This window comes from Molossus molossus, unplaced genomic scaffold (genome assembly GCF_014108415.1).
Source record: "Molossus molossus isolate mMolMol1 unplaced genomic scaffold, mMolMol1.p scaffold_m16_p_19, whole genome shotgun sequence".
NCBI classification, from domain to species: Eukaryota; Metazoa; Chordata; class Mammalia; order Chiroptera; family Molossidae; genus Molossus; species Molossus molossus.
In genome coordinates this window covers 38,394,224-38,421,507 of record NW_023425354.1, presented here as the reverse complement: position 1 = coordinate 38,421,507, position 27,284 = coordinate 38,394,224, and the positions used below count along the sequence as shown (strand labels likewise).

The following is a 27,284-nucleotide window of genomic DNA, read 5'->3' as shown; positions in this document are numbered from 1 at the left end:
CACTTACATGTGGAGTGGCGCTGAGGTGTGCTGAGGTATAAAATACACACCCACTTTGGAAACTGAACGGTAGCATATCTCCTTAAATTTACATTTTTGATTACATGTTGAAATGACAATATTTTGGATATCTTGAGTTAAATAAAATATGTGACTGAAACCAATTCCACTTGTTTTCTTTTTTAATGTAGCTAAGAGGAAACTTTGCATATCTGGCTCACATTATACTGGGTGGGGCCAAAGTAGCTTTATGGTTATTCATATGGGAAATAACAAGAATTAATAAATAATAATACAAGAAAAAATCTGTTTTGTGTACTCACAACTGCAAGCCCCCTCTTGCCCCACTGTGTTCTCTGTTTGTTTTTTGGTCAGCTTTATGGGGCGCTGGAGGCTGGCTGGCAGGGCACCCCAGTTTTCCCAGAGGGGCAATTCTTAGTCAGCTCTGGTGAGCACCCCCACGGGGCAATGGATGAGACCAGGAATTTCCTAACTCAGTCCTCAAGAAACAACCCTATTGGGGAGGTGCCGTTAATTCTCCCCTCTTATGGGTAGGGAAAGGGAAGGTCAATAATGTGGTCACCCACCCAACAAGCAAGAGTGTCAGGGCTCAGAACATGCTCCCCCTGCCCGATGGCCAGCAGGGCCCCCTCTTTCGGCCCCAGGAGGAGGGGCCTCCTCACCCGAATGCGTAGACGTCAGCAGCTTTGGAGAACGGCAGCTGGTCCTCTTTTCTCCCGGGGGTCATCTCTCGGACGATCTCAGGAGCCAAGTAGCACAGCCAGTCGTGGGACAGCTTCAGCTGGTGCTCACGCCTGGGGGCCGAGAGCCAGGGCAAGGACACGAGGCCTTTCAGCGGGCAGCGGAGGCTCCCCTGGCACACATCTGCCCCGGGGCCGGCGCGCCACCCGGAGAAGCAGCACTTTTGGGGAATGTTACAGGAGAGCGATAACCAGGTTTTTCTAGGAAAGCAGGCCAAGAAGGGGTACTGGCAGGGAGCTGCACTTGAAGGTGCCCGCCTTCTGCCCTGGGGGACTGGGGTACATCTCTGTGCGGGAAATCAGAGCTGCCTGTGCACCTCACAACCTGGTCTGGAGCTGGCTCTCCAGCCTGGCTGCCACTCTGCCTCCTGAGGGTCCCCCAAGTGCTTGGGGGAAGCCTTTCTCCCCACACCTACCCCTTCAAGATCTGGGGAAATAACACCTGACACTCTTCCTCACATTGGGGACTCTCGTCTTCCGCCCAAGTTGGTAAATGTGAGTGAGGGGACCCAGCCTCCATGGGGTCAGCCTGAGAATCAAGTGTACGAGGGACCTACAGGTCAACGGAATCTGACTCTGGACCAGAACCACAGAGGCAGGACCAAGGCACAGCTGGCCTTTCCTAGAGGGGGGGCCGCTCCTCCACAACAAACAGCAAGAGTGCCCAGACCCCCCGGACCGAGCCCGCCCAGCACCCCAGTCCTGCCCAGAGGCCCGAGGCCAGCTCACCGTCCCTGTCGGACCACGCCCGACATCCCGAACAGCCCGAAGTCCGTGATGACCACTTTGCCGTTGTCATAAAAGACGTTCTTGGACTTGAGATCCTTGTGCACGATGCCCTTGGCGTGCAGATACCCCATGCCCTGGGAGACAGCGCGCGTCACTGGGGGCGGGGGCGGGGCGGAGCCCGATGCCGGAGCCTCCACCTGGGCCAGGCACTGAGCGGCCGCCTCACCCAAACCCCTTCCTTGAGTTTTCAATGGCATGTGTGTAATCATCTCCATTTCACAGACGAGGAAACCTGGCAGGGAGGAGGGCGCCTACCCCCGGCCACGCAGCTGAGACCTGGTCCCGGGCCAGTCCACGCTCCTCCCAGGCCCCGTGCGGTCCAGCCTCCAGCTTAGACTCAGTAACGAGTGACGTGTGGCGAGGGGGCGAGGGGGGCGCTGGGTGTCAGGAAGTGTGTCGTGTGTGATACCATCTGTATTAGTCATACAGGCCCCGTGTGATCTGGGGTCTCTATCAGGCTTCAACCAGCCGGCCTCCACCCTGAGGCTGGGCAGGGGCTCAGGTGGAGCAGAGAGGAATTCCCACAGAGGGAGTCCCCCAGGTCGTGAGGTGCCGATATCTGTGCTGTCACAGGACTGAGGGCTGAGGGCTGAGATCCGGGGCCCAAGTTCCAGCTCAACTCAGATTCTAATTTGCTGTGCGGCCTCAGACACTCAGCTTCTCTGAGCCTCAGTGTCCTCGTCTATCAAGCAAAAGGGTGGAGGTGGGTGGTTTCTAACCAACACTCTACTGGGATTGAACACTGACTGGCCAGGTGGGCGGGACGTGGGCGACCTGACGTAGACATGATCTCGTCAGGGTCTTCTAATGCCAACCAGGCCTCCCGTGCACCCTGATGCCCTCGGGAATAGGGACAAGATGTCATGACCAAGATGCCCATCCCTGCCCCTCAGAAAGAGGCACATGTAAACCCACCTCCCAGTCTTCCACTCGAGGGAGCATCACACGTTACATGAAATCTCTCTGGCTTTCAAGTTATTTGGGGTCAGGGATAGGAAGGTAAATAAGCCACGTTTAGGAAGTAGAAAGAATGAGGGTGAGACAGAACCACACAGGACTCGGCCAAGGCCAGAGCTCGGTCCACATGGGTCTGGAGAAGGTCAGAGAAGAATTTACACAAGGGGGTGCTGTCCTGTGCGAGACTGAGGGCGTGGGGTCCACGGTGGCCACTTCCCTCAGGCCTGCTGAGAGACGTCACCCTGCCATGGGAGCAGGGAGCTCCAGGAAAGAGTGACTGGCTCCTCCCCCAGGCTGCCCGAATGCGAGACGATCCTTCTTACCACAACTGCCCACCTCCTAACAGAAGCGAGCGCCCACTCCTGCCTCAGTGGCCGGGGAGCCAGAGACCCCACCATGTATGGAACAGGGACCAGCTGTGTGACAGAGGACAAGTCGCTGTACCTCTCTGAGCCTTGTTTATAAAACAGGTGCCACCACCTCAAAAGACCAGCTTCAAGAGACAGACTATGAAGCACCTGGCTCTGGGACACAAATTCTCCTCTTCCCACAGTTCCACAGCGTCCCCAGAGCGGCCCCCATCCTAGAAACCCTCTAACAAAAGTCAGGCCCCTGTTCCGGTATTTACAGCCTCAAAATAGCAGGGATGCGGACAAAAGGAAGTGGCTTAGAAGTTCCCGGCAGAGGCGAAAGGGCAGGGGACAGTTTTTCAGCAGGATGAAAATCACAAGGCCAGCAGAAGCAGCTTCCGGCTCTGCACTTACAAAACCGCTGAGGACAGTTTCTCTTCTGCCCTGGAATCTTCCAGAAGGCTCAGCGCCCTGACAATATGGAGAGAGAACAGTAGAGGGGAGACAGAGGGGAGCAGGACCTAACAAGTTTGGGGACAACCCGAAGCAAGTGTGACACTGCGGCGTTCCCCAATGCCCCTGAGCTGACTCCGTGAAGGCATAAAGGGGACATCTGGGCTCTGGGGGCTTCAGAAGTTTCATTCATTAGCTCAGCCACAAGGAAATGTCACACGGGAATCTTGGTTTGTCCACCCAAGTCACTGTGATGTTTTCATCTTTTCCTTTCGAAAGCCAAACACCCAAGTGGACGGAAGGAGGAAGAGGGAGAAGGAAGCAAAGGCGGCAGAGGGAAGGCACAAGAGAAAGAAGGGACAGGGACCCGAACCTGGGGGGAGAGGAACCCCTACCCTGTAGTATTCTAGTTTTCATCTGGGACTGTTGCTAGGTAGAGCAACAAATACGCTTTTCTTTCATTTTTATTTAACTACTTAGAAAGGATGAAAGAAAAAAGGCTGCCCACGTCGAGCCAGAGGGCCTGTCCTCATGAAACTTGGATTTGGTCACTTAAGGCAGAAAGTGTGGGTGCTTCCCCAGCCCCCAGCACAATGCTAACAGACTCTCACCAAGTGCTGGCCCTGTGCCCAATGCTCTCTCCGTAGATCATCCCGTGTTACCCAGGTGCCAATCCGCCGAAGGAGGTTATGTTGGTGTCCTCATTTTATAGGGGAGGAAGCCAAGGCTCAGAGAGGCCAAGCGACCTGCCCAAAGTCACACAGCTGGTGTGAGCAGGATTCAAACTCAGGCCATGTGTGTTTGCAGCCTGTGGCTCCAACAGGACATGACACAGATGGAGGGAAGGAGTACTGGGGTTCCACCCTTGAGGCGCCCCAGCTCGGGGGAGAGACAAGGCCGCCATCACCACCCTGACACAGGTGGACAGAGCAGGAGCATGCCTTTACCTTGATGATTTCCTGAGCGATCTGCCTGGTCTTGTTGATGTCCAGAGAGATCTTGGGGTCCCTCACAAAAGAGTGTAACGTCCGCCCCTTGCAGAAGCTGTGGAGAGCAGTGGGTCAGGCAGAGGGCTGGGGAGCCCGGCAGGAGCCGTGGGCGGAGCTGTGCCCGCCAGCCTCTGGAGGGCTCTCTCCACCCCTTGGACGGTGGGTGCCCGAAGCCTCATTCTTAGCCAGGCCTGTGGCCTGGCCTGAACGTATGAAAACAGGCTCACATGCACCCCACTGGAGACCCAGGGCCTGCCCACCACAGAACTGGAAACTCCGTTCACCTCGGCTCCTGGTGATCCATAGCAGCCCACTTTTGGGGTTCAGGGCAGGAACACGCCCACTCACACTCAGAGGGGGAGGAGTCTGGCCTTTTAGGGCTCGACCAGGGCAACGTCGGGCCCTGGGGCTCACTGTAAACATTCTCGTGATTGTTCCTCGTGTTTTCTGATCAGAGATTTTATCACGATAAAGGAGTGGCGAGGAGGGGACAGGTGGTGGAAGTGGACGTCAGGGTGTCAGAGTGCTTACCGGAGAAGGGCCCACATCTTGGGGTCTCCATCTACACTGACCTCTAAAAGGAAGGACCCGGAGAGAACCTGAGGCTCATTCTCCTTTTCCAGAGAAGGTGCCTGAAGCCGTCCGAGGAAGGGGCTCGTTTTTAGGAAAAGTCTCCAAGGAGATAAGATTCTGGGAGCCTGAGAAACTCTGAGATGCAGATGAGGGGTCTGGGACATGGGCCGATAGCTCCTTGTCGGTGTCCTGGTGTCCCGGTGCTTCGGGACCTTCTAACGCATGCTAAACTCCGCAAACGCAGGCTCTGCTGCTACTCTGTGCATCCCTGCAAGCAGACCCGGCCTTTCAGGGGACTGGGGGTAGAAGGTGGACGGATGGGAGGTGGCGGACAGACTGGGGCTGGGCTGTGGGGGCTGAGGCTGGCGTCACTACAGTACGGCTCCCTAAGGAGCCAGTGTCATGCTCTGGGCTGGAATTTGTCCCATGGTGGGGTGGCCTGGTGACCTCACAAGGCTCAGGAGTTCTGGTGGGTGGTTACTTACGTCTGTTTCATAAACAAGCAAAATGGAAAAGAATTTTTACTTCGTACATACAGCTTGTTTGAGGAGAAAGTTTTTAAAAGTACAGGCTCCAGCTCCAGAGAATATCATCAACATGTTAATGAGGGTTCTCGTGGCTGATGGGATTCAAGTGGTTTTAATTTCTTCTTGAAACCTCCATGTATATCCCAAAATGTCTTGACGACCCTCATATTGCTTTTTTCTGATTTTAGAAGCAAGTACTCAACAACAACTTTTTCAAAGCCATGGACAAAAATGTTTTAGTTTCACATACCCTGGTGCTGGGGGGACACACACAGTGATGGTGAGAGGAAACTGGAGAACAGCCCTGGACTAGAAGTGGACAGTGTACATCAAAATGTTACTACCTCCTCCGACCTGGCCCAGCACATGTAACTCACAGAAGGTCACCAAGACTGGACACTTTGTCATGATGACAAAGAGGCCAGCAAAAGAGGCTTGGTTAGATTAGGGGCACCCAGTGATGGGCTCGAGAGAGAACCCCGAGCCCAGCTGTGACTCCCCAATTCCACTTCACTTTCAGTGACATCATGTCAGTAGCTTAAGATCAACTGTGTGGTGAAAGTATTTACACCACAGGAATTGGCAGATGCCACAAACTGGGGCTCCCTCCCAGCAGCCTGTAAGCTGGTTATTAAACATGCCAGCATGCCAGTAGGTTCCACCACATCATGGGAATACTGTGCAGGTGCTAAAAAGAATTCAGCAGACCTCAGACCTGCACTCAAGCGAAGAAAGCAAGGGGTGAACCAGTATAATCTTTGCTGGTTTTTGTTGTTGTTGTTGTTGTTGTTAATCCTCACCCGAGAATTTTTCTCCATTGATTTTTAGATAGAGTGGAACGGGGGGAGGGGAGGAGAGGAAGAGAGAGAGAGAGAGAAAGAGAGAGAGAGAAAGAGAAAGAGAAAGGGGAAGGGAGAGAGGGAAAGAAAGAGAGACATCCGTGTGAGAGAGACACATCAACTGGCTGCCTCCCGCACGACCCGGACTGGAGCCAGAGATGGAACTCACAACCCAGGTAGGTGCCCTTGACTGGGAATAAAACAGAGATCCTTTGGTCCGTGGGCTGATGCTCTAACCACTGAGGCAAACTGGCCAGGGCTTTGCTGTGTATTTTTATAGAGGAATTGATAAACAGTTTAAAAACATGAGTATATGCAAATGTCTTTATTCCAATGGACGGTTTAAGGCACTATGCACAGTGCCCGCACGTGGGGGAGCACCCGTTGGGGTGGGCACATTGCCTTCTCTTTTGTACCTTTCTGGAACGTCGGAAGTTTCTCTCTCCTTAATCTTTCATTTATTTAACTTTTAACATCAATGGGGTTATAAGGGAAATTATACCCCATTCTTTGTACCTGTCTACATTACAACTACCATGCCCTCCGGGAAAGGGGAAGGAATTGAGAAATACGAATCGCCAGTTGCAGAAACAGTCAGGGGAATGTAATGTGCAGACAGCACAGGAAATACAGTCAGTAACATCTTCATAACCATGTGTGCTGCCAGGTGGGTACTGCACTCACTGTGTTCACTTCGTAAGGTGTACATGTCCAATCACAATGCTGTACACTTGAAACTAATATACTATTGCAAGTCAGCTATAGGAAAAAATAAATAAAAACAAAAAAACTTCCACACCCTTCAGGGCGTCCACATACACAACAGGGCTAACAGGGCCCCCAGGCAGGGAAGGCTGCGGCAGCCACCCAGCGAGCGCCGAGGCTGGGTTACCTGGTGATGATGGCCAGGTGGGGGGGGTTCATGCAGGCCCCCATGAAGAGCACCACGTTCTCGTGCCGGGTCTGCCGGTAGTTCATCACCTCTTTCTTGAACAGCTTCAGGTGGTCCTGGTTGTTGCCGTCCATCTCCAGCAGGCGGATGGCCACCTCGCCGTGCCAGCGGCCACGGTGCACCCAGCCCCAGCGGCCCTGCTCAATGGGCTCGCCCAGCTCCACCTGCTCAAAGGGGATGTCCCACTCCTGCAGGTACACACTGGTCTGGCTGGCCTTCCGAGAGATGGGGCCCCGCCAGGTACGGCGGGAGCTCGGCAGGTCGTCCACCTCGTCCTCATCGTCTTCTGCCTCTGACTTGCCAGCCTCCGGCTCCTCAGCCTGGAAGAACAGGAGGGAGAACAGAGAGGGCAGCAGATGTGGGCTCAGCAGATGTGGGCCCCAGAGCCCCAGTCAGGTAAGGGAGGCGGACACGCATGGGGTCGGGAGGCCCGGGTTCCGGTCCAGCTCTGCACTGGCTTTTGGGGATGACAGGCAGGTCCTAGCACCATGGAGCCCAGCGTCCTCATCCACGAAATATGGCTCATGGCCTCGGTGGGCCTGAGGCCCTTCTTTCCCCCAACACTCCAAGATCTACCCTTGAGCGGCCTCTAGTCAGTAGGGAAGAGGACTAGCATCCCCTGACATGGAGAACTGAACCGCGTTCCTTCCTTCTGGGTGCTCTTTTGTTCAGACACAGATTTTCTGACTCTGCTCTGGGCAGGAGTTAATCAGACTGTTAACATTCTGCTAGCATTGCAGGGAGCCAGGCTCAGCTGACACTGTGGTTCAAGGGTCACACAGTGGTCTGGGCTCTGGCTACAATCAGAATCACTGGGAGCTTTGACAACAGAGCCTGGCCCCACCCCAGATAGACAGACACAGAGTCTCCAGGCTGGGGGCAGGAACCACGGGAACTAAGAGCTTACTTGAGCCTCTAAAACAGAAAAGCAAAAGGAAGCTTGCACCTGGCTGGTGTGGCTCAGTGGCTGAGCATCGACCCATGTACCAAGAGGTCACTGGTTCGATTCCTGGTCAGGGCACATGCCCAGGTTGTGGGCCTGATCCCCAGTGGGGGGCATGCAGGAGGCGGCCAATTGATGTTCTCTCTCATCCATGTTTCTTTCTTTCTCCTCCCTTTCCCTCTCTCTAAAATCAATAAAGAAAAAAAAAAAAAAGTCACCTGGGCGGGGTTGGGGGCTTTTAAACTCCCAGTACCCAAACCACCACTGAGATCAATTAATCAGAACCCACATGGAGTGGAGAGGCTGGGCTGTTTCTATCTCTCTCTCCCTTCTCTCTAAAAATCAATAAAGAAAGAAAAAAAAAAAGGAAGCTTGCTTCACTGCATCCCTCATCATTCTTTCCTGCCGTGCACATCTGTCCACATCTGCCGCGGCAGGCACCTGGAATGGCTGGCCAGGGCCCCACGCCCGTGCACCGCCTCACCTACGGCCCGGGGAGAGGGAGAGGGAGCGAAGGCACTGTCTGTGGCTCACCTCCACTTCATGATCCTCCAACGCGTCTGCTTTCGGCTGCTCCTCGAGTCTAAGAGTAAAACGGGGTTTGTCAAGGAGACCCCGAGGGTGGGCCACTCCGCTCTCCGCTGGGCTGGGGACTGATTCCCATGTGAGGTCTGAGAAAAGGCCACCAGGCTTGGAACCTTACTGTGACCCACCTGGGAAAGGCAGTCTGGATGCTGTGGAAACAAGTCAGGAGGCCGAGGACCAGGTCCCAATTCCCTTCTCCAGACAAACCCGAGGGGTGGGCAGTGACCACCAAGTCCCTTTCAAATCTGACAACCACTATGGGGGTTCTGACACAGCACAGAACTCGACTTTCTCCTTGAGAACTGGTTCTGTCACATCCTAGCTGTGTGACTTTATGCAATTTCTTAACCTCTCTGAGCTGGCTTCAATACCTACTTGGGAACACGAGCCAGGTGCTCAGCATGGCCTGACACTGAGAAAGGGCTCCATAAGCAGGAGCTATTTTTAGTAGTTTCACTAACTCTGAGTGCCCTTTGCCCCCTCCTCCTGGGTCAAGTTTAGAGCCCCATCCAATGCTGACTGCGCCAAAAAGAGGCTAATAAAACCCCTCTGAGTTCATGGGCCCGGAGGGCGAATTAGCCCCAGGTTTGCCCTCTGGCTGGCAGGTACACAGCAACATGCAGAGTGGGAGGTCAGAGATTTAAGGGGTGGGTGGGGGGAGATCAGGGATGTAATCCAGCTGTCACAAGTCCCCAGGGAGGAGAAAGGGAACTCAGCACAGGCATGCCTACCGGGTACTGTCTGCTGCGTCGGGGCACGGGGCTGCCGGTGGACATGTTGAAATGTCTGGAGGAAACAAAAACAAATACGAAGAATGAGACCACCTTCCCACCGCCCTGAAAGACAGTGCTTACACCGAGGGAACTGGCTCTCCCCCAGCAGCCCCTCACGGGGTTCCACGCGTGTTCCCCAGGCCCTTTCCACGAGGCCCACCTTGTGCTTTTCCTAAAACTGAACCTGAATGCAGCCCCTGCAGCACTTGGTTTGTCCCTAACGGGGACCCCCGGTGGCCAGGAAGTTGAGACTTCTCAGTGAATACCCCTCCCCTGTGCTCCAACTGCCTCATACAAGCAAGTGGCGAAAGCAAGCTGGGCTTCTGTTTACTGGATGCGGGCCAGACCTCCTGCTGGGTCGGGAGGCCGGGCTGGTTGAGGACTCCTTCACTCAGCCCAGCACCTGGCGCCCGGCACAGTGGCTCGCAATTTCTGGCGGAAGCTAGAGCCCCGCCCCCTCGGCTTCCGGTCTGACCCGCTGGTGGACAGCTCTTGGGGAGAAGAAGTGCACAGTCCACACTCGAGCTGGGGCTGACCCGAGCCCGGGGTCTTCCCGGTCTTAGCACTGGAAGCTGCACAGGGGACACCAGACAGAGGGTCACCCCAGGGTGAAACCCATGTGTTCCAGGCCAAACCCTCCTCAGCTACTCCTGCTGCCCGCCCCTTTCTTTTCCCCAGCCCCTCCAACAGCTCCGCGGGAGGCAGGCTGCAGCTAGCAGTGACTCAGGCTAACCAGCGGCCTCCCCTCCTTCTAGGACAGAGCCTCCCCGTCAGCCACCCCACCGCCCTCAGCTCCCCTCCAGGGCTTTCTCCAGGCTACCCCTGAAGGTCATTTAAACCACAGGTTCTCGACCTCTCTGGAACCTCACAGACTTCAAGAACCTGCGGGAGGCCATGAGGAAATGCACACATGCACCCAACATCCCGTGTGTGGTTCCTGGGGACCCCAGGCCCTGCAGGGCACTGCCGAGGCCTCCTCCTCCTCCACCACATCATGGCCGCAGACCGCCAGGACGGCCCACCGTCTCTCCCACCCAGCACTACGCAAATGTGCCCACAGAAGAAAAATAGGCTTGGGGTGGGGTGTTCAGGGAGAAGCAGCACCCCGGGAGGAAGGGCAAAACGTCCCTAAAGCTGTATACTTGCCCTTAAACGTTAAGAGTATACTTTGCGTTCTGCTCTAAAACGTGTCCATGTTTATTTTAATAGAAATACAGTTTCCTCCCCTCCCCACAACGTATCTTCATGGCAAAATGGACCCTTCCTGAAGAAGAGGGGTACTGCCCTGGATGCCATCCTGGAGCCGGTAACCAGGGAGGATCCGGAGGGAAACCACAGCTGTACTGGGACGAAACCACACAGGCGGCCCGGGGAGCTGCCCTGACCACGGCAGCCTGCACACGCCTCAGAGGGGCCTCTGGAAACTGCTAAATGCTCCAAGTCACTCCCCTAACACAGCTGTGTTGGGTACAGAAAAGCCTGGAATAACCAAAATACCATGACTTTGGCACAGACCTGTTTAACCCAGGGAAAAAAACAATTAGCTACACTCTTTGTCTAAAACACAGAGCACCTTCACATGGCTAAATTAAGATTTAAAGTTGCAGATTACTTACAATGCTTGTCGCCTTCAGCTATTGAGGACTGATCGTATAAATGCCTTAGGGGCAGGAATGTAGTCAAATGCAAAGACTGGCACATAGTAGGTGCGCAAAACAGTTTTTGTGGAAGGGGATCAATGAATGACTGTTTTACTGGATTGAAAATTTTTTTCTTTAAACTTTCTTCTTTAAGGAGGCATTGCCAATAAATGGCCAGCAGATGGTGCTGTGCAACAAGGCTCTGGAGGGTGAAGCCCAGTGAGTAAGTGAAGCCTCCAGACCTTCCCGAACTGCCTTTCTTCCCTGAGAGAGAGCAGCAGTTTCTTGTCATTGTGCAGAGGAAGGTATCAGGACAGATGCTCCTAAGGCATCAGCAAAAAGTCCTCTCCCCCATTATGCAAACTTAGTTTCTGCCACCTCCTGGCTGTGTGACCCTGGACAAGTGGCCTATAGTCTCTGTGCAAGAGGCTGGGCAGGATGGGTGCCAAAGTCCCTCCCAGCACGTCACTGCCCCTGTGAAGTCTACCACTCACCCCGCCCCCTCTTCCAGCTTCAAGAGACAGGAAGCTCTCAAAATAGGTGGGTATGCGACTCAAGCACCTCCCAGGAGCCCAAGGCGAGGGTGCCCAGGTGGGCTGGAGAGAGGGGTCGCAGCAAGGGCAGTTAGTGGAACCATGCAAAGAACTCACCTGGAAAGATAAACTGTTGTCTGTGATGAATGAAGTAGGCAGCTTTAAACAGAAGAGGAGGTGAGTCACACACAGAACAGCAAATGAAGCAAAGGGGAGGAACACAGGCATGGGCTTGGGAGGGAGGGTCTGGTTATGGGGCTGGGGCAGGTATGCCCCATGTGGGCCTGGCCAGGACCGGGTGATCATGCAGGGAGGAGGAAAAAAGCTGGGAGAAAGCAGGTGTTGGCAGGAGCCCCAGAGCGAAGGGGCTTGCACGGGGACTGGGGCGCAGAGACCCCGTCTCCATGGCCACCTTGCTGCAGAGCCCTGGGCCGTTCTGTTCACCTCCCAGGCCTGCTTCTCTGTGAAATGTGCAGGAGCCCAGGAGAAAAACAATGATTCTGAGAACATTTAACCGTGGTGCTGAGCCTTCCGAGACTCGACTTCACCATCCAGGAAAAAGAAATCCTCTCTTAAAAATAAGTTATGGGACTCGCTTGGGTTCTAAACTTCGTCACATCATGTGCTAACCCCAGTTCTGCCATTTATGAGGCTCTGGGACCTTGAGAAGTTGGTTGATCTCTCCAGTTGTACTGTAAAACGCGGTATTAATTAACCTTTCCCCAGGTTTATCCTGGAAGATAAGCTGAAATGCCCCTGCACAGAAGAGTGGGTGGACGGAGGAGTTTCTTCCCCAGACAGACCCCCCGCCAGCCCAGCCCCAGGCACTGCCGTGACCCACAGATAACAGGACCTGGAGAGAGAGGGCTCTGTGCAGAGGACAATGCGGGCCCAGCCCGGTGACATCAGAGAAAGCTGAGACTACGGCTGACATCACAAAAAGGACTTTCTCTGTGGCTTTTGTTTTTCAAACAGGTCCTTCCTTTTAGAGAATCCCAAACTGGCAGGTTTAGCAAAAGGCCCAGTGTCAGAGCCTATTAATGACAAAGCAGACTGGGAGAGGGGTTAATCAAATAGGCCATCACTTATCGGCAGGGAGGGGATGGGGCCAGGACGATGCATTAACGTCAGGAGATACGTAGCCACGTGCATATTAAGGTGAAGGGACAGCAAAACAGAAAAATGATTCCTACAAAATCTCAGCCTCGCACCATCCCCCAGAGAAGTCCCTGGAATCCTGCTGAGAAGGTCCCAGAGAGGTTGCCAGGCTCCCCGCTGGCTGCGGGTGGCCCCAGCTGGGGGTCTCTTGGCACAGGAAGAGCTGTAAGTCTGTCCTCCTGGGCCTGGAGCCGCAGGAGCTGGTGACAGGCCGGCCTGACCTGGACCCCACGGGCGGAAGCTGGCAATGGGCCTGTGGCTGGGCCCGGAGCATCCTGGCGGCCCCTCCGCAGCCCCTCCTTCCTCCAGCTGCCAACTGAAATACACTGCAGGCCAAGGGTGCTGCCAGGAGCTGCCAGGGAGGCCAAGGCCACGGCTCCGTCCTCAAGTGGACAAGTGGGCTCCACTCCTCCCCCTGGGGAGGCAGGACACCCAGCCTGGCCAAGAGGGAGGGGTCCTGGTCCCACAGAGCGCAGGGCAGCCTGGGCTGTGGCCGAGTCAGGTCAGCGCTGGCCAGTCTGCTCCAGCATGAGACCCCTGTGGGACTCAGTATGGTCACCGACACACAGGGTAACCTAATTCCAGCTTCACTGGGTCTCATTCTATGGCAAAGAGAACAAACACTTCCGTTCACGGAGCTTGTCCAGAGCTCGGGGCAGGTCAGTGACTGCGGCCAGGATCCCTCTCCCGGCCCTTGTGGTCTGCCCTGGCTCCCTGTGCCGCCGGCCAGGCTTCCTGGGAGCTCAGCAGCCCTGAGTGGGTGAGCAAGGCCCAGGAGAAGCCAGGCGTGTACAGCATGGGGATGATGTCGAGAACACAGGCTTCATGGCAGACAGACTCGGCTTTGATCCTGGCTCTACTGTTTACAGGCTATACAGCTTGGGCAAGCCACTTCCTCTCTCCAAACCTGGTGTTCCCATCTGTAAAATGGGTGCAATAAGAGCATCTACCTCAGAGCTGTTATCAAGTTTCAACACAGTGATGTACTTCAGCTCAGCACAGCGCCGGGCTCCCCGCAAGTACCCTTACTGGCTGCAGAGCTTGACCTTTAGCCGCTGCGGTGCGCTGAGAAGGGCAGGGGACCCCATCCCTAAGAGCCCCAAACAGCCCAGAGGTGTGGTACCTGGGAAGTTGAACCTGCTGTCCCGCTGGCCAGGTGAGGGGTTGGGGGGCGTGGTGGCACTGGGTGGGTTGGACGATGTTGGGAAGGGAGCCGGCGAGGAGGGTGTGGAGGACGTGGTGGAGGACGGGTTGCTGCTGGAGTCCAGGTGGTTCATGGCCGGAGGGTGCTCCTGCAGGACCAGAGACATGGGAAGTGGGCAGGGGCTGTCACTGCCCCGCCGGGACCCTCCCTTCCACACGGAGAAATGAAGAGGTCAGCCCCGGTCTCCTGACAGTTTACCGGTCTAAGGTTTGAAGGAAGAATGGCACATTGGATCCTCTCCTCAATGCCCGTCCCCTAGAGGACTCTCCTGCTCATCTTATTTCACCTCAAACACACTTTCCTCTTGGAAGCCTTTCCTGAGCCCTGCTGGGACCACGCTCCTCCTCGTTACCCTCCCGCGGCTGCCACAGCCCCCGGCACTTCTCCTCAGGGCACCTGCTCCGCGGTCTGCCCACTGCGGGTCCCCTGGGTGGCTCTGTGAAGAATGTCTCTCCCCGCACTGAGTCGTCCGGGGGCAGGGGCCACGCCTGCTCACCAGACACCCAGTGCCGGCTCTGTGCCAGCACACAGTAGGGTTTTTTTATCCTCACCTGAGGACATTTTTTGATATTTTGTTCAGATAGAGTGGGAGGGAGAGAGAGAAACATCGACGTGAAAGGGACACATGGAGTGGCTGCCACCTGCACGACCCAACCAGGGCCGGGGACAAACTGCAACCGAGGTACGTGCCCTTAGCGGGAACTGAACCCGGGTGTCTCCGGACCGCAGGCCGACGCTCTAACCGCTGAGCCAAACCGGCCAGGGCCACAGTAGGGATTTTAATGGATTACATTCAGCCGCTGACGAGCACTTGTGCAGTGTGGTGACAGCAGAGTTGACAGTGCTCCCTCCGCTCTTCTCAGACCACCAGTGTTCGGGCCCAGAAGGCCCAAGGACCACCTGAGAGACGGGTCCAGGGAGGGTACTGAGTCTGTTAGGTGGTCACTGTCCCAGGCACAAACATCAGCGGGTGGGGGAGGAATTCCTTGGTCAAAAAGTTGGGTCAAACGCTAACTTTAACAGGTTTCTCCCCTGCGGGCCCTAACAGCTCTGGGTGTGCAGCAGACTCTGAATCCACTAAGCTGTGCACGGGGCCTCGCTGCCCAGGGACAGTCAGCACTGCCTGGCGCCGAGCTAAAGAGAGGGAGGGAGCTGCACCCACTGAGACCTCATCACCCCTGATCCCGCTCCAAGGCCAGGACCCTCCGTCCTGGTCTGGGCCGGGCAGCCAGGGCAGGGGAGTGGCTACGAGGCAGGCTTGCACCCCAGCGCCTCTCCTCCACACAGCACCCGTGTGAGCCTGGCCGAACCACCCCACCTTTCTGAGCCAGTGTGTCACCTATAAAGCTGAGGTGTTAGCTGATGCCTCATGGGGTTGCTCATCTGCTCAACACTCAGTACAAACACTGCCCCTGCCTATGGTGTGCCAGGCACCAAGGCAGGCGTCAGGGCCCAGCAGGACGAAGACAATGCGGCCCGGCCTCAGAGCTCTGCAGGGGGTGGGGCACGGACAGGAAACGGTGACCGCCTGTCAGGCGTGATCAGTGCTGGAAAGAGAGTGTGCGGCCAGGGGCCTGGGCCCGAGGCCCCGTCCGGGCTTCCCTGAGGACAGGGATGGTGTGACTTCTGGGAAGAGAGTTCCAGGCACAGCCTGTCTGAGCGAGGGTGGGGGAAGGGCGGCCAGAGGGCTAGAGAAGAGGTCAGAGAGACAGGCCAGCGCTTGAGAGACAAATGGGATAAACACGGCCCTGAGCACAATGCCTGGCACCTGGTGAGTTATGACAGCGACCATGAATGGGGTATGGAAAGGCCGACACCCGGCCACAGCTCTCAGTGAGCCGAGACCCAGCTCTGTGTTGGGTAAGGGCCGAGCAGGTGCGGGCAGAGGGGCTGGTGGAGGAGGAGGGACCCTGAGTGGGTTTCGAGAACTGACAGGAGGGTGAGGGGTGGGAGTCCAGGTGGGTGGAAATGCATGCGTGTGCGTGCCAGGGTGCGGGTGGACACGAGGTGAGTGAGGGGTGTGCGAGGCAGGGTGCACTTCGTGGGGCTGGAGAGAGTGAGCACGTGCAGAAACAAGCTGGTAAGATGGGGAGTGGCCAGGGGACTCGGCACCCCACCGAGGGACTGCGCCCATCTGGGACAGGCTGGAGATGGACACAGTGACCAATGGTCCTGCTCCTGGCAAGCAAGTTCCTGAACATTATCTTGTTACCCTCACAGCACCCTGTGAATGAGGGTTATCCCCCTTTACAAACTAGGAAAACTGAGGCTCAGAGAGGGAGAGTCACAGAATAAAGGGAACCGTCAGGACTCGAACTCAGGACTGTGGATCCTATCATCTCCCCATTCCCCTCTCCATTCCTGGTGGGAATGCCATCATCAGAGGGACAACGTGACGCCAGGTGAGAGGCAGGAGAGGAGACACGGACCCATAAGAGATACCAGGTCTGTGGCAGCTGGCCTCCTGCTTGACAGTAACAAGTGGCCCTGGACTCTCCCGGGGCAGCCCCCAAGCTGCATGTTCAGGGTCCTCGCTGTTAACTGGCCATGCTACCTGCCTCTGTTCCCTCCCGCCAAACCTCCACCCAGGCTGGCCCAAGCCACTGAAGGCCAGACACAGCCCCGTCACCCGGCCCCTCTACAGGGAGGCGAGTACATGCTAAGCCCTAGTCTGGGGCTGGGACGGAACATGCTTGAAACAGCCACACCCACAGCGCCCTGGGCGAGGCCACCACTCCGTGGTCACCAGGTGAGGTGGCCGTCAGAAGCCATCAGCACGGGTGCCTCCTAGACACCACGAACACCTGTGCACGGGGCCATGACAGGTCTGCAGACCCTCAGTGGGGACACAGGCCTGGAGACTGCCCAGCTGCAGAGGGCGCCTGTTTGCACCGGCAGAGAGGCCCGGCCCGGCCCCGTGAAGAAATGCACGTATGGGGGCTGGGCTGTCTCACTCACAGGGCTTCCTCTTCTGTAAAGTGGAGGTGATGTCATCATGAGCCTTTAGAGCGACTCGGAGGGTCAAAGGAAACACCACTGGGAAAAGTTCCTGACTCACAGTCAGTGAAATATCGGCTCGAAAAGGGAAGAGGCATGCAACTAGAAATGTGAAGTTTGCTAAATGGCTAAAGATAGGATCCCTGGAAGCCACCCTCTGGCCACAGATCCGGGTTGCATTGTCATGCTGGGCCTCTGCATTAGGGGCTTTACAGAGAGGAATCGGGGGGCGGGGGGCATCTCCTGGCAGAAGCAACAGACCCCCCCAGGCCAGTGTCCAACGTACCTTCTTTGTCAGTGCTTTGGGAAGGGTTCCAAAATGAGGTTCGGCTGCTCTGTCCACGGGGTTGTTGATGTCCGAAGGGACAGATTCTGTCCTCCGAATCCTAGCCACTGAAGAGAGGGGAACCCATCAGCAGGGAACAGACTGCGCTAAGGAAAGACTCACCCCAGATTCAGAAGGCAGAGGAGAGAAAGCGCAGCTCACTCACTCGGAAGGAAGGATATTCTGCAGGCGGGGGCTTCTTTTGTGCACTTGTTGTGACACTTCAACCTGGGAAAGAACATGGGGTCAGTGCGTGGACGGCCACCCGCTTCCCTGGGCGCGGCTGGGGCAGCAGCACTGCCTGGCAGCCCTGTGCAACTCCCCCGCTGCTCCGGTCCCCACAAGTCTCTCCACGAACAGTGGCTCAGAATGTAGAACTGATGGTAACAGCACGAGCAGCTCTGTCTGCTGAGGGTCACCACATGCCCGCTGCCACCTGCCCGGTCCTCAGAGTAAGGAGGGCTCCGTTAGACCCACGGAACTTGTCACATGTGGGTCGCACATGTGGTTCTCTTTTCTAGAGAAGAGAGACCCTTCGCCCGCGTCAGAAAGCTCCAGAGGAATCTGAACTTACAAAATAAGGTGAGCCAGAAGGAGAATGTCTGCACCACCAAAGGATGCCCCGGGGGTGCAGGGGCAGTCCCTCCGGCTGCATTCCAGCTCGGACCACGTGGTCCGGGGGTCAGCAGGGCGGGGCAGGATGGAAAGGGCCGGGTGCTGGCTGGGTCCTGCCCGCTGCACTGTGTGTGGGGCTCTCGCTGTAGCATGGGCCCCTACCAACCTCACTCTGCAACTGCGGTGCGGGGCTCGGGAGTCACCCTCCCCACACGGAAGGCTCTACCTGAGAGGGAGCTGGAGGCCCCCAGTTTAAAGCCAAATGGCCAGGAGCCACAGCAGACTACACTGAGAGGAAGCTCTGACATCCCCTCGGTGGTCAGGAGAGTCGTCAGGAAAACACAATTTGTCCAGCTGACACGGGCGGGACCCACTGCCTATGGTCTCGCGGGAACCTGCCTGTTTTACTCACACTAGCTCAGGTGCCTGGACCAGTCCTGACGGAGGGACCTGGAATCGTCTCCCCAGATGTATACGTGACACAAAAAAAAAAGTGCCCAGAAAGGGCAAGCACCTTCCCCAGGTCACAGCAACGCAGGGCAAAGCGGCGGGAGCAGAGACCCCAGGTCCACCCTCTGTGAGGAGAGGCCAGACTGTTCCCACCGCACTGTCCCCTGTCCTCTTCCCCTACCGAAACCACAATGGTAGGAAAAAAGAAAGTTGGATTTGTACAGAATTTGCATTCTTTCCTTCTCTGTGTCCACGCGCCGTCTGTTCCTCCCACTGTCTGTCCCTGTTTCCTATCTCTTGTGTGCTAAAATGTAAGGCTAATTTCAGAGCGTCTTAGTTTCCCCAGCAGTCCTCCCGTTCCTCTCTGCCTTTGTACGAGATCCTCCCTTGGCCTGGAATTCACTTTCCCCCTTGGGCCACCTGGAAAACTTCTGTTCATCCTGCAAAGCCCACCTCAAATATTCCCTTCTTCTGGGAGTGCCTTGCTTGATGCTTCCTTAATCTCCCTAGAGAGGGCTGATCACTCCTTGGTGTGCTGAATGGGACCACGAATGGTAGGTTTAGGAGAACCCTTTAAGCTCTGACTGACCTAAGGCCAATAATCAAGGAGCAGGACTGTGACTAAATGACAGGTGTGCCGCTGGTTCCCCCTCCCACCCCTGCCACCCTCCACCCATCACCTGCAATGCTTGCACTTCACTCCAAACATCATGCTCTTCTGGCAGACATGGCAGACCTGCGACAGCCAGGACTTGGTGGAGAACCTGCGGGGCGGGCACACAGAAACACTCGCGTGGGCCAGGAGACCAGGTCCGGGGCAGAGAAGGGTCCCGATGAGCCTAGGGAACCAGGAGCCCCTGGGAGGGGAGGGGCACCCAGGGCCCACTGCCTGCCGCCCCCCATTCAGATTCCCAGCCACATGCCCTGGCCAGTTTTGCTCAGTGGTTAGAGCATTGGCCTGCAGACTAGGGAGTCCCGGGTTCAATTCCAGCCAAGGGCATGTACCTCGGTTGCAGTTTGTCCCTGGCCCCGGTTGGGGTCATGTGGGTGGCAACCAACTGAGGTGTCTCTCTCACATTGATGTCTCTCTCTCTCTCTCTCTCTCTCCCCCTCCCACTCTGTCTGAAGATAAACATAAAAATATCTTCGGGTGAGGATTAAAAAAAAAGATTTCCCAGCCTCAAAGTTATCATTGTCAAAATCCCAAAGTTGGTGTGGTCTCTAGCAGGTGACTTGGCAACAGCAACCAAAAGGGCAAGTGTGCAGACCGTCTGACCCAGCAGTCCCAGCCTTAGGACTGATCCTACAGATTCTCCCACAGATGTCAAGTGACGCACGGACAAGGTTACCGGGTGCAGCACGTGTAGCTGTGAGCCGGGAAACTACCCGCACTGTCGAGGAGTCTCGGGAATGGACAAGTACGGTCCACCAGGCAGCTGAGCACCAGGCAGCCCGAAAATGAACAAGGATGTTCTTGTGCAAATAGGAAATGATCTCCAAATTACAGTGTCAGTGAACAAAGGAAGGTGTGCCACGGCATGGTTCCACTGATACGGGTAAGTACAAGAAACCCTGATCCAGGGCGACAGGTGTGAACAGCGACCTCCGGGTGGGCCAAAGAGAACTTGCTAGGGCTGGAACACTCTGAATCTGCACCCGGGTGCACAAGGGTGTACAGATTGCGCCTCAATTTAAAAAGGGAAATAAGGCAAAGTGAGGACAGCGCGCACAAGGTGTGAAAGTGAGGAAGGAGCGGGAGAACCACATTCGCACTGGCTTGTATCCGAACATCTCCAGGGAACACAAGGAGCCTGCGATCTGCCTGTGGGGGGAACTGGCGACGGAGCAGGAGGGGGCTCCCCAGCATGTACACCTTTACACCTACGGAATTCTGAACGTATGCATGTATTTCAATCCAAACAAAATCAAAATAAAAAAAAAACTGAAAAGCACAATAGATGGATGGGAAGGCAGGGTGGGGGTTGAGGGGGTGGTGTTCTCCAGAGAACAAGGCCAGAGCCAGCCCAGGGGGTGGTGAGGCCTAAGGGCAGAAAGAACTCAGTTTGGAGGAATCGATTTCTAAAAGCACAGTATATCAGAGTGACCAGCAGAACAAACAGCAGCCGTATTTGAGCAGCAGTCTGTAATGCGTCCATAAATTAGCTCATGCAATTCTTAAACCACCCCTGGGAGTCAGGCAGCTCCAGGATTCTTAGTCCACAGGTAAGGACACCAGCCCAGAGGTTAGGTGACTCTCCTGAGGTCGGAGTTGGGATGTGGTGCAGTGGAGGCCGGACCCCAGGTCTGACCTCAGAGCTACACGGCTCGCTGTCCTGCTGGTCGTCGGGCCCACATCAGCCCTTCCCAAGGTGTGTGAGTGCCAGTCACTGGAGTTGTTGGAAACCCAGATGCCAGGCCGAGAACCTCAGGGATGAACTCAGAAGCTCTCGGCTCCTTCTCCCCGAGACTGTGACTCTTCTCTCCTGGGACCTTAGTTTGCCCTCAGCAGACTGAGGAAGAGACCCAAGGAGGTGCAAGGGAGGGCCCGACAAGTCCATGTGGCCACAGGGGACAGGCAGGGTTCCAGAGTGCAGGGCTGCGTCCACAGAGGTGACAGGTGATAGAGACAGAACAAACAGAAGCCAAGAGCCCAGAGAGATGAACCGCAATCCCGGCATGTGCGCGTCCCAGCCCAGCTGGGCCTACCTGTGTGTCACCGAGAGCCCGATGTCCCTCCGTACCGTCTGTGGGGACCCGTGCGGGAGATCTGCAGGGAAAGAGGCCAGGTCAGGCGGGCGGAGGAAGCCCTGCAGGGACAGCCTGTGCCTGCAACCTTCTAAGTCCGAGATCACAGGCTAGATGGGCAGGAAAACTTACTGAACGGCAGAGAAACATCCCTGAACCTGCATCTATCAAAACAAACAGGACAGGCTGGACCAAGGGGCGGCATGGTCACCCTCACATGTGGCCTGCTGCCCTGGAGTTTCCGCCTGTGCCCTGGGGAGAGGGAAATGCATCCTCCCTCCTCCCCACCCTCCGCCTCCCCGGTGGTCCTGCAGCCAGCTCCATGTGGCCAAGTCAGGGCCTGATATCCCCTCCTCATCACTCTGCTCGGCCAGCTCAGGACAGGACAAAAATAAACTGCTGTTTTGCTCAGGCAAAACCCAGATACGTCTGCAGCTCCACCGGGACAATTAGAAGCAGCAGAGGATGCCGTTTCCTCCGCTCTGACTCAGAAGAGAGAAGCCCCTGCTGCCAGCCTGGAGGTGGAGGGGTGGGACAGAGAACGGAGCTGCCCGCTTCCTCCGCCCCTCCCACGGCGGCGAACCTCTCGGGGCCGCGCTCAGAGGCGAGCTACTTCCCTGCCTCCAAGGACATCCCTCTCCTGAAGAGATGGGTCCCGAGACGGCAGCGGGGGTCTGTGGATGGCTGAGGTCCACCTACACCAACAGGGGAACCTCCCCCCCAGGAGTTTGGGGTGCCCACGGTGGCCCAGCAGGTGAATACTCCCTGCCGGAGGTCACCTTCGGGGAGGGCAAGGTGCAAAGAGGGCCTGCCGCGGGGACCGCGCAGGACTGGGACACCCTCGGGGTCTCTGCTTCACAGAGCAGCTGTCGGCTGGGCGGAGGCCAGCTCGTCCTGTGAAGGCCACCAGTCCCCGAGTTTTCTCCCGGGGGAGCTCCCAGCACCTGTGCTTCTGGGCTATGGAAATGCCGAGTACTGAGAGGGGTCAGGGAAATCCACCCCCGATGGGGACAGCGGCAGAGAAACAGCTCCCCGAGGCAGAGGGGACGAAAATGAATCACTCTTACCAAACCTGGAGAAGACAAGAGAGAGAGAGAGCAGGATCAGGTCACCGTGCTGGCTTGGCGGGCCCCCCAGAACGTCACCCCTTGGGAGGGAGTGGGCTGAGGCTCTGAGCACCGAGGGCTGGGGCGAGGATGGCCGAGCGGGTGGGGACGTTCCCTCAATGGGAAGGGCTAGAAGGACTCGGAGCCCGGGCCAAGGCCAGCCCACCAGCTGTGGGGTCTGAGGCACTGGTGTCATCTGCCCAAGACTGTTCTCTGCCTGGAGCCAGGATGAGACCAGAGCCCCCCGAATGCTCTTTTGAGGAGGAAATGAGCAGCGGACGCCCCGGGTTTTGCCCACGGACATGCTCTCTGATTCACCCACACCCATGTGTGCGCACAGCAGTTCTCACTGTGCTGAGACGAGGGTCAGTGGGGGAAGGCTGCAGTCCCTGCGAGAGGGGTGTGTGGGGGGGCAGTCTAGGCCCCAGCAGGGCAGCAGGACCAGGATTTCTCTCCGTGGGTGACATACTCAAACCCACCAGAGATGTGCAGGATCCAGGGGAATGAGTCCACCCAAGACCAGGAAAGGGGTGTCCATGTCAGGAAAGAAGCCAGCCCTCAGGTGTAAGGTAACAGGGACCCAGAGAAGGTTCTCTCCTCCTCTGCCCTGCCCACAGGGGTACAGTGACAAGAGCAACTTTTGTAATAGCACAATGATGAACTCAATGTCCGTCAAGAGGGGAGGATTTAGTTACACTAGGCAATGGAATGATGTGAAAATATGAAGAGGAAGTGTTTGTTCATTATAAATATATACGGAACTAATAGCCTGGTTGTCCCTGAAAGGGGAGCTGGGTGACTAAGAAGAGATGGCAGAGGGTCAGTTTACACTATACACCCCACAGAGATGGATGAACTCCAAGGGCTACGAAGCTTTTGCATTTTGGACTATGTGACCATTATTACCTGTTTAAAATACATAAATAAGAAATTTAAAAAGTAACACAGTAAGGTATTTCAAGAGGCACTGACATGAAGTTCTCAGGGATACCAAGGAAAGTTGGAAAAACAGCTTCTAGAACAGAGGACATGGTTTCCATCATCATTAGAGAGAGCCCATTCTCCTCTGGGCACAAGGGAGAGTTACAGTTCTTGGTTCCTGTGTCTGGTAGGATCACGCATGGTGAGTGGCACTCGCAGGAAGAGCGTTTAATTGCTAGTGTGTCACATCTAACATCTTTCTTCCTCTGCCACAATGGAATGTTCCAGACAGTGGCTGTTCCATCAGCCTGGGACCTAGAATGAGGCTGACCCATGATGGACAGGTAGCATGAGCAAGAAATAAATGTGTGTTAAGACTCAGAGATCTGGGAGTTATTTGTCACTGCAGCATAACCCAGTCTACCCTGACTGATACATAACATCATTTTGTGTGTGTGTGTGTGCGCGTGCGCATGTGTGTGCATGAACTTGTAAGCAAATCTAGTAGGATCCAGCCCAAGCTGCTGAAGCAGTCTGGGGAACAGGCTGAGAGGCAGGAGCACCCTTCGCTTTTCACTGTGTATACTTATATATTAGTTGATGTTATGTTCTTTTCCAATTTGGCCTATGTTGCCTTCATAATGAGAATGCTCTGGTCAACACGTTCAGTGGAGGACACATCCGGCACGTGTCTGGCAGGAACGCTCACCTCATAGGGGAGACCTCGTCGATGCGGTTCCCCAGCTGGGACTCGTGGGACTTGCTCCGGGTGAGCGTGGGGAAGCTGGGCAGCAGCTGAAAGACCTTGCGGCTGGGTGGGGGCGGCGTCCTCGGCGGCTTCCGTCGGAGCTGCGGCGTGGTTGGGGGCGTGATGAAGCTGTGCAGGGCCCGGGGCGTCAGCCGGCCGCTGGTGTGCAGGGGGATACAGGTGTCCGTGAGGCCCTCGCTGGGGCCAGAGGCTGGGAAGTCTGAGGTGGGCAGAGCTGACACGGAGACGGAGCGTGGGCCCTGGGCACTGCTGCCCATCCTGCCCAGCTGGGAGCTCCCCGGGGGCCAGTGCAGGCTGGCCGGTGAGAGGGTGTCCATGGAAGACCCTGAGCCACTTTCCCGTCGCGCATCCAAAGGACTCCAGCCCGAGTCCTCTTTGTGCTCCCTTCCTGTGGGCCAAGAAGTCAAGTCACAGAAGGCTGGGGCTAGAGAAATAGGCAGGGGAGGTGGCCAGGGCTCAGAGAGGCTGAACACCTCGTCCAAGGCTGCACAGCTCCTTCACGGAAGGCTTCAGTGACCAGCCTTTACCTGGTGACAAAGGCCTCCCACACGCGCACCATCTTCCACCTTTCCTAGCCGACCACGAGCCACCAGCGTGGGTCTTACTGGCCCCGTTTACAGAGGGAAAATGAGGACCAGCGGGGCTGGCTCATGCAGGGCTCCTGCCGGCAGGGCTGGGGGAGCCAGCAAAGCCAGCCCCGAAGCGGGCAACTTCACAGAGGGAAGTGGTAACCGATCTCTGAAGAGTCAGGAAAGAGAAGCTGGGGTATGTAGAGGGATAACTCCACTGTGAGAAAATTCAAAGGTCAGGAGAGGGGGCCATACCAACCTTCCAAGAATTGCCCTGGAAATTTGCTAGAAAAGAAATCCAGCTAACAAGGAGTCAACAGCTACTTGCTTACGAGAGGAGCCAGCGAATGACTTCCAGCTGCCCCCACCGTGACCCCCTGCCCGAGGCTGCTGAGACCGCGAGGCGCTGTGGGGTTCCAACTCAATGGCACCGTCTGTCCATTCATTCAAGCACATGCCGCACACTGGGGTAGCAAGGCACAGAGCAGACACATCCACCGAGCCTGAGGAGTCCAGTGAGGATGACAGACACTCAACGCAGCGAGCTGTGTGCTGACAGAGACGGACAGGGACTGGGGAGCACAGAGGAGGACGCTAAGCAGCCAGGGGAGGAGGGGCCTCCTGGAGGAGGTGGCCCCTGGGCTGAGCAGCTAGGGCAGAGGTGGGTGGAGCAGGTGTACCAGGCAGAGGGAGCCGCACACGCACAGGCAGGGAATACTCGCAGTACCTCCTGATAACTACTAAAGCTCCCAGTAACTACTTTCCTCTTTTTTTTCCCCCACTTTTTCTTTTTTTTTTTTTTAATCCTCACCCAAGGACATTTTTGCATTTATCTTCAGACAGAGCAGGAGGTAGAGAGAGAAACATCGATGTGACAGAGACACATCGAGTGGTTGCCACCCACATGACCCCAATTGGGGCCAGGGACTAACTGCAACGGAGGTACGTGCCCTTAGCAGGAACCGGACCTGGGTCTCTCTGGTCCGCAGGCCGACGCTCTAACTGCTGAGCCAAACTGGCCAGGGCATCTCCTCGTAACCACTAAAGCTTCTGATAACTACTAAGAGTTCCATGCACTCTGAGGTCAGGACAAGCCAGGGAGACATAAGAGATGAAGTGAGAGGGTCCATCTACCTGGGGCCAGCCCAGGAGGGACCTTGGATGTCTTCCTCTGGACTTTAGTTTTAACCTCACAGAAGACGGGAAGATACTAAAGGGGTGGGGACCGGGAGCAAGGACCCCACGTAGGGACCGTGTTGTGGGGAAGAAGACACCTCTCTCCTCATATTTATCGATGAGTAGAAAGTACAGGAAGGTGGATTACGACTCAGGACAGAATGAACCTCTACCCTGGAATCCCACTCTGTGCTTTGTACCCTGTCTCTCCCCCATCCTCCCAGCATGTGAGGTCGCCGAGATGCAGGGGGGCCATGCACACTGTCGGGGTCAGCCAGCCAAGCAGGCAGTGGGGCGGGAACTTCGTCTGCTATCCTGGCCCCAGCACGGCCCCCTCCCACAAGGGTGTCAGTTCTGAATAACCTACAATGGCACAGCCTGGGGAGGTAGTGAGCTCTCTGTCATCAGAGGCAGTCAAGCCTAGCCCACACCGCCATCTATCAGGTAACGGTGGAGAGAGACTGGCCTTTGCCATTCTTAGGGCTTCTCTGTGAGTTCCAGCCCCTCCTCTAACACCCTTCCTCCTCCTCCGCTGCGTGGTGACTCTGCTCATGAATCAACGTGGCCGATGAGTTCCTTAGGCTGTGTTCCTTCCGCTCCTCTGAACTGCGGCCACTGCTTCCACACTAATTGGCAGCTGGCACAGATATGTTCACTGGTCAGGAGATGAAAGAATGAGCTCCATGGCTCCGCGGGTCCGTGGGTCAGTCTGTTACCAAAGGAAACAAGCCCCAAATTCTCCAACTTGCCTCCTGGCTATGACCACTGCTGTGAGCCAGCTCGGGACAGGCGGGCCTTGCTGACGTGCCAACACCCGCCCATTGGCTGTGGCTCTTGAGAATAACACTGCAGTCACTCGGTGGGAAAAGCTTGGGGACTGATGAGTGACGGGTGCCACGCATGAAGGTCAGGGATTATCAGTGGGCACGACAGCCCTGTTTACCAGCCCCTGGCACGGAACCATTCTTCACTCACTTTTCTTAATGCCAGAGACCACAAGGGAAATGACTTCAACATTTTCTGTCATACGACAGCCTAATACTGAACAGAGCACCTAACATGTCACAGGCTCTGTTCCGAGCACTTGCCGATAACTTACTTCATCCTCACAACCACCCTATGAGAGAAGTACTGTTATTACCTCCATTCCACAGATGAGGAAACTGAGGCACGTAGGGCTAAATAACTGACCCAGTTCCTACGGGTTGTAAACGGCTGAGCGAGGCCGCAACTAGGCTGCTGTCACCAAGCCCCGTTGGGCGCAACGCGGACTCTGCCTGCAGGATCCGAGACACGGGCGATCGCTGGCACCCGCCCGGTCCAGCAAACCCTTGAAGTGTGGCCACCGCTGCGCAGACCCATTTGTGTGGGGTGTAACCAGGAGCCTTTGGGAAATGCAAGGGCACAGTGGAAAAGGTGCCCTCTGGGGAAGAGAGCTGAGTTCCATGCCCAGCTCTGCGACGTGCCAGGTGTGGGAACCCAGACAGCTCGCCCAGTGCGACTAATGCTCTAGCGACCGAAGGAGCTTACCACCCCTCTCACAGGGTGTTGCCACATGTGTGTCAAATGCCTGGCTTAATAAATT

At 56.2% G+C, this 27,284-nt stretch overlaps 1 protein-coding gene across 3 annotated transcripts in view; it reads right to left on the bottom strand.

Annotated features, from left to right (window-relative positions):
- The window catches only part of KSR1 (kinase suppressor of ras 1), a 148,200-nt gene that overhangs the window by 12,548 nt on the left and 108,368 nt on the right, over positions 1-27,284 (bottom strand). For 2 of the 3 annotated variants that reach the window (XM_036267721.1, XM_036267723.1), the window contains exons 4-17: positions 23,895-24,342; positions 22,226-22,230; positions 21,120-21,180; positions 19,094-19,177; positions 17,515-17,576; positions 17,310-17,416; positions 13,946-14,114; positions 11,782-11,823; positions 9,450-9,504; positions 8,668-8,716; positions 7,131-7,510; positions 4,258-4,354; positions 1,491-1,624; positions 684-815 (exon numbers count right to left, since the gene is read on the bottom strand). In XM_036267721.1, the coding sequence (XP_036123614.1) occupies positions 684-815; positions 1,491-1,624; positions 4,258-4,354; positions 7,131-7,510; positions 8,668-8,716; positions 9,450-9,504; positions 11,782-11,823; positions 13,946-14,114; positions 17,310-17,416; positions 17,515-17,576; positions 19,094-19,177; positions 21,120-21,180; positions 22,226-22,230; positions 23,895-24,342 (1,825 nt within the window). The remainder of the gene's footprint in view (positions 1-683; positions 816-1,490; positions 1,625-4,257; positions 4,355-7,130; positions 7,511-8,667; positions 8,717-9,449; positions 9,505-11,781; positions 11,824-13,945; positions 14,115-17,309; positions 17,417-17,514; positions 17,577-19,093; positions 19,178-21,119; positions 21,181-22,225; positions 22,231-23,894; positions 24,343-27,284) is intronic. The other variant, XM_036267722.1, reaches the window with a different exon arrangement.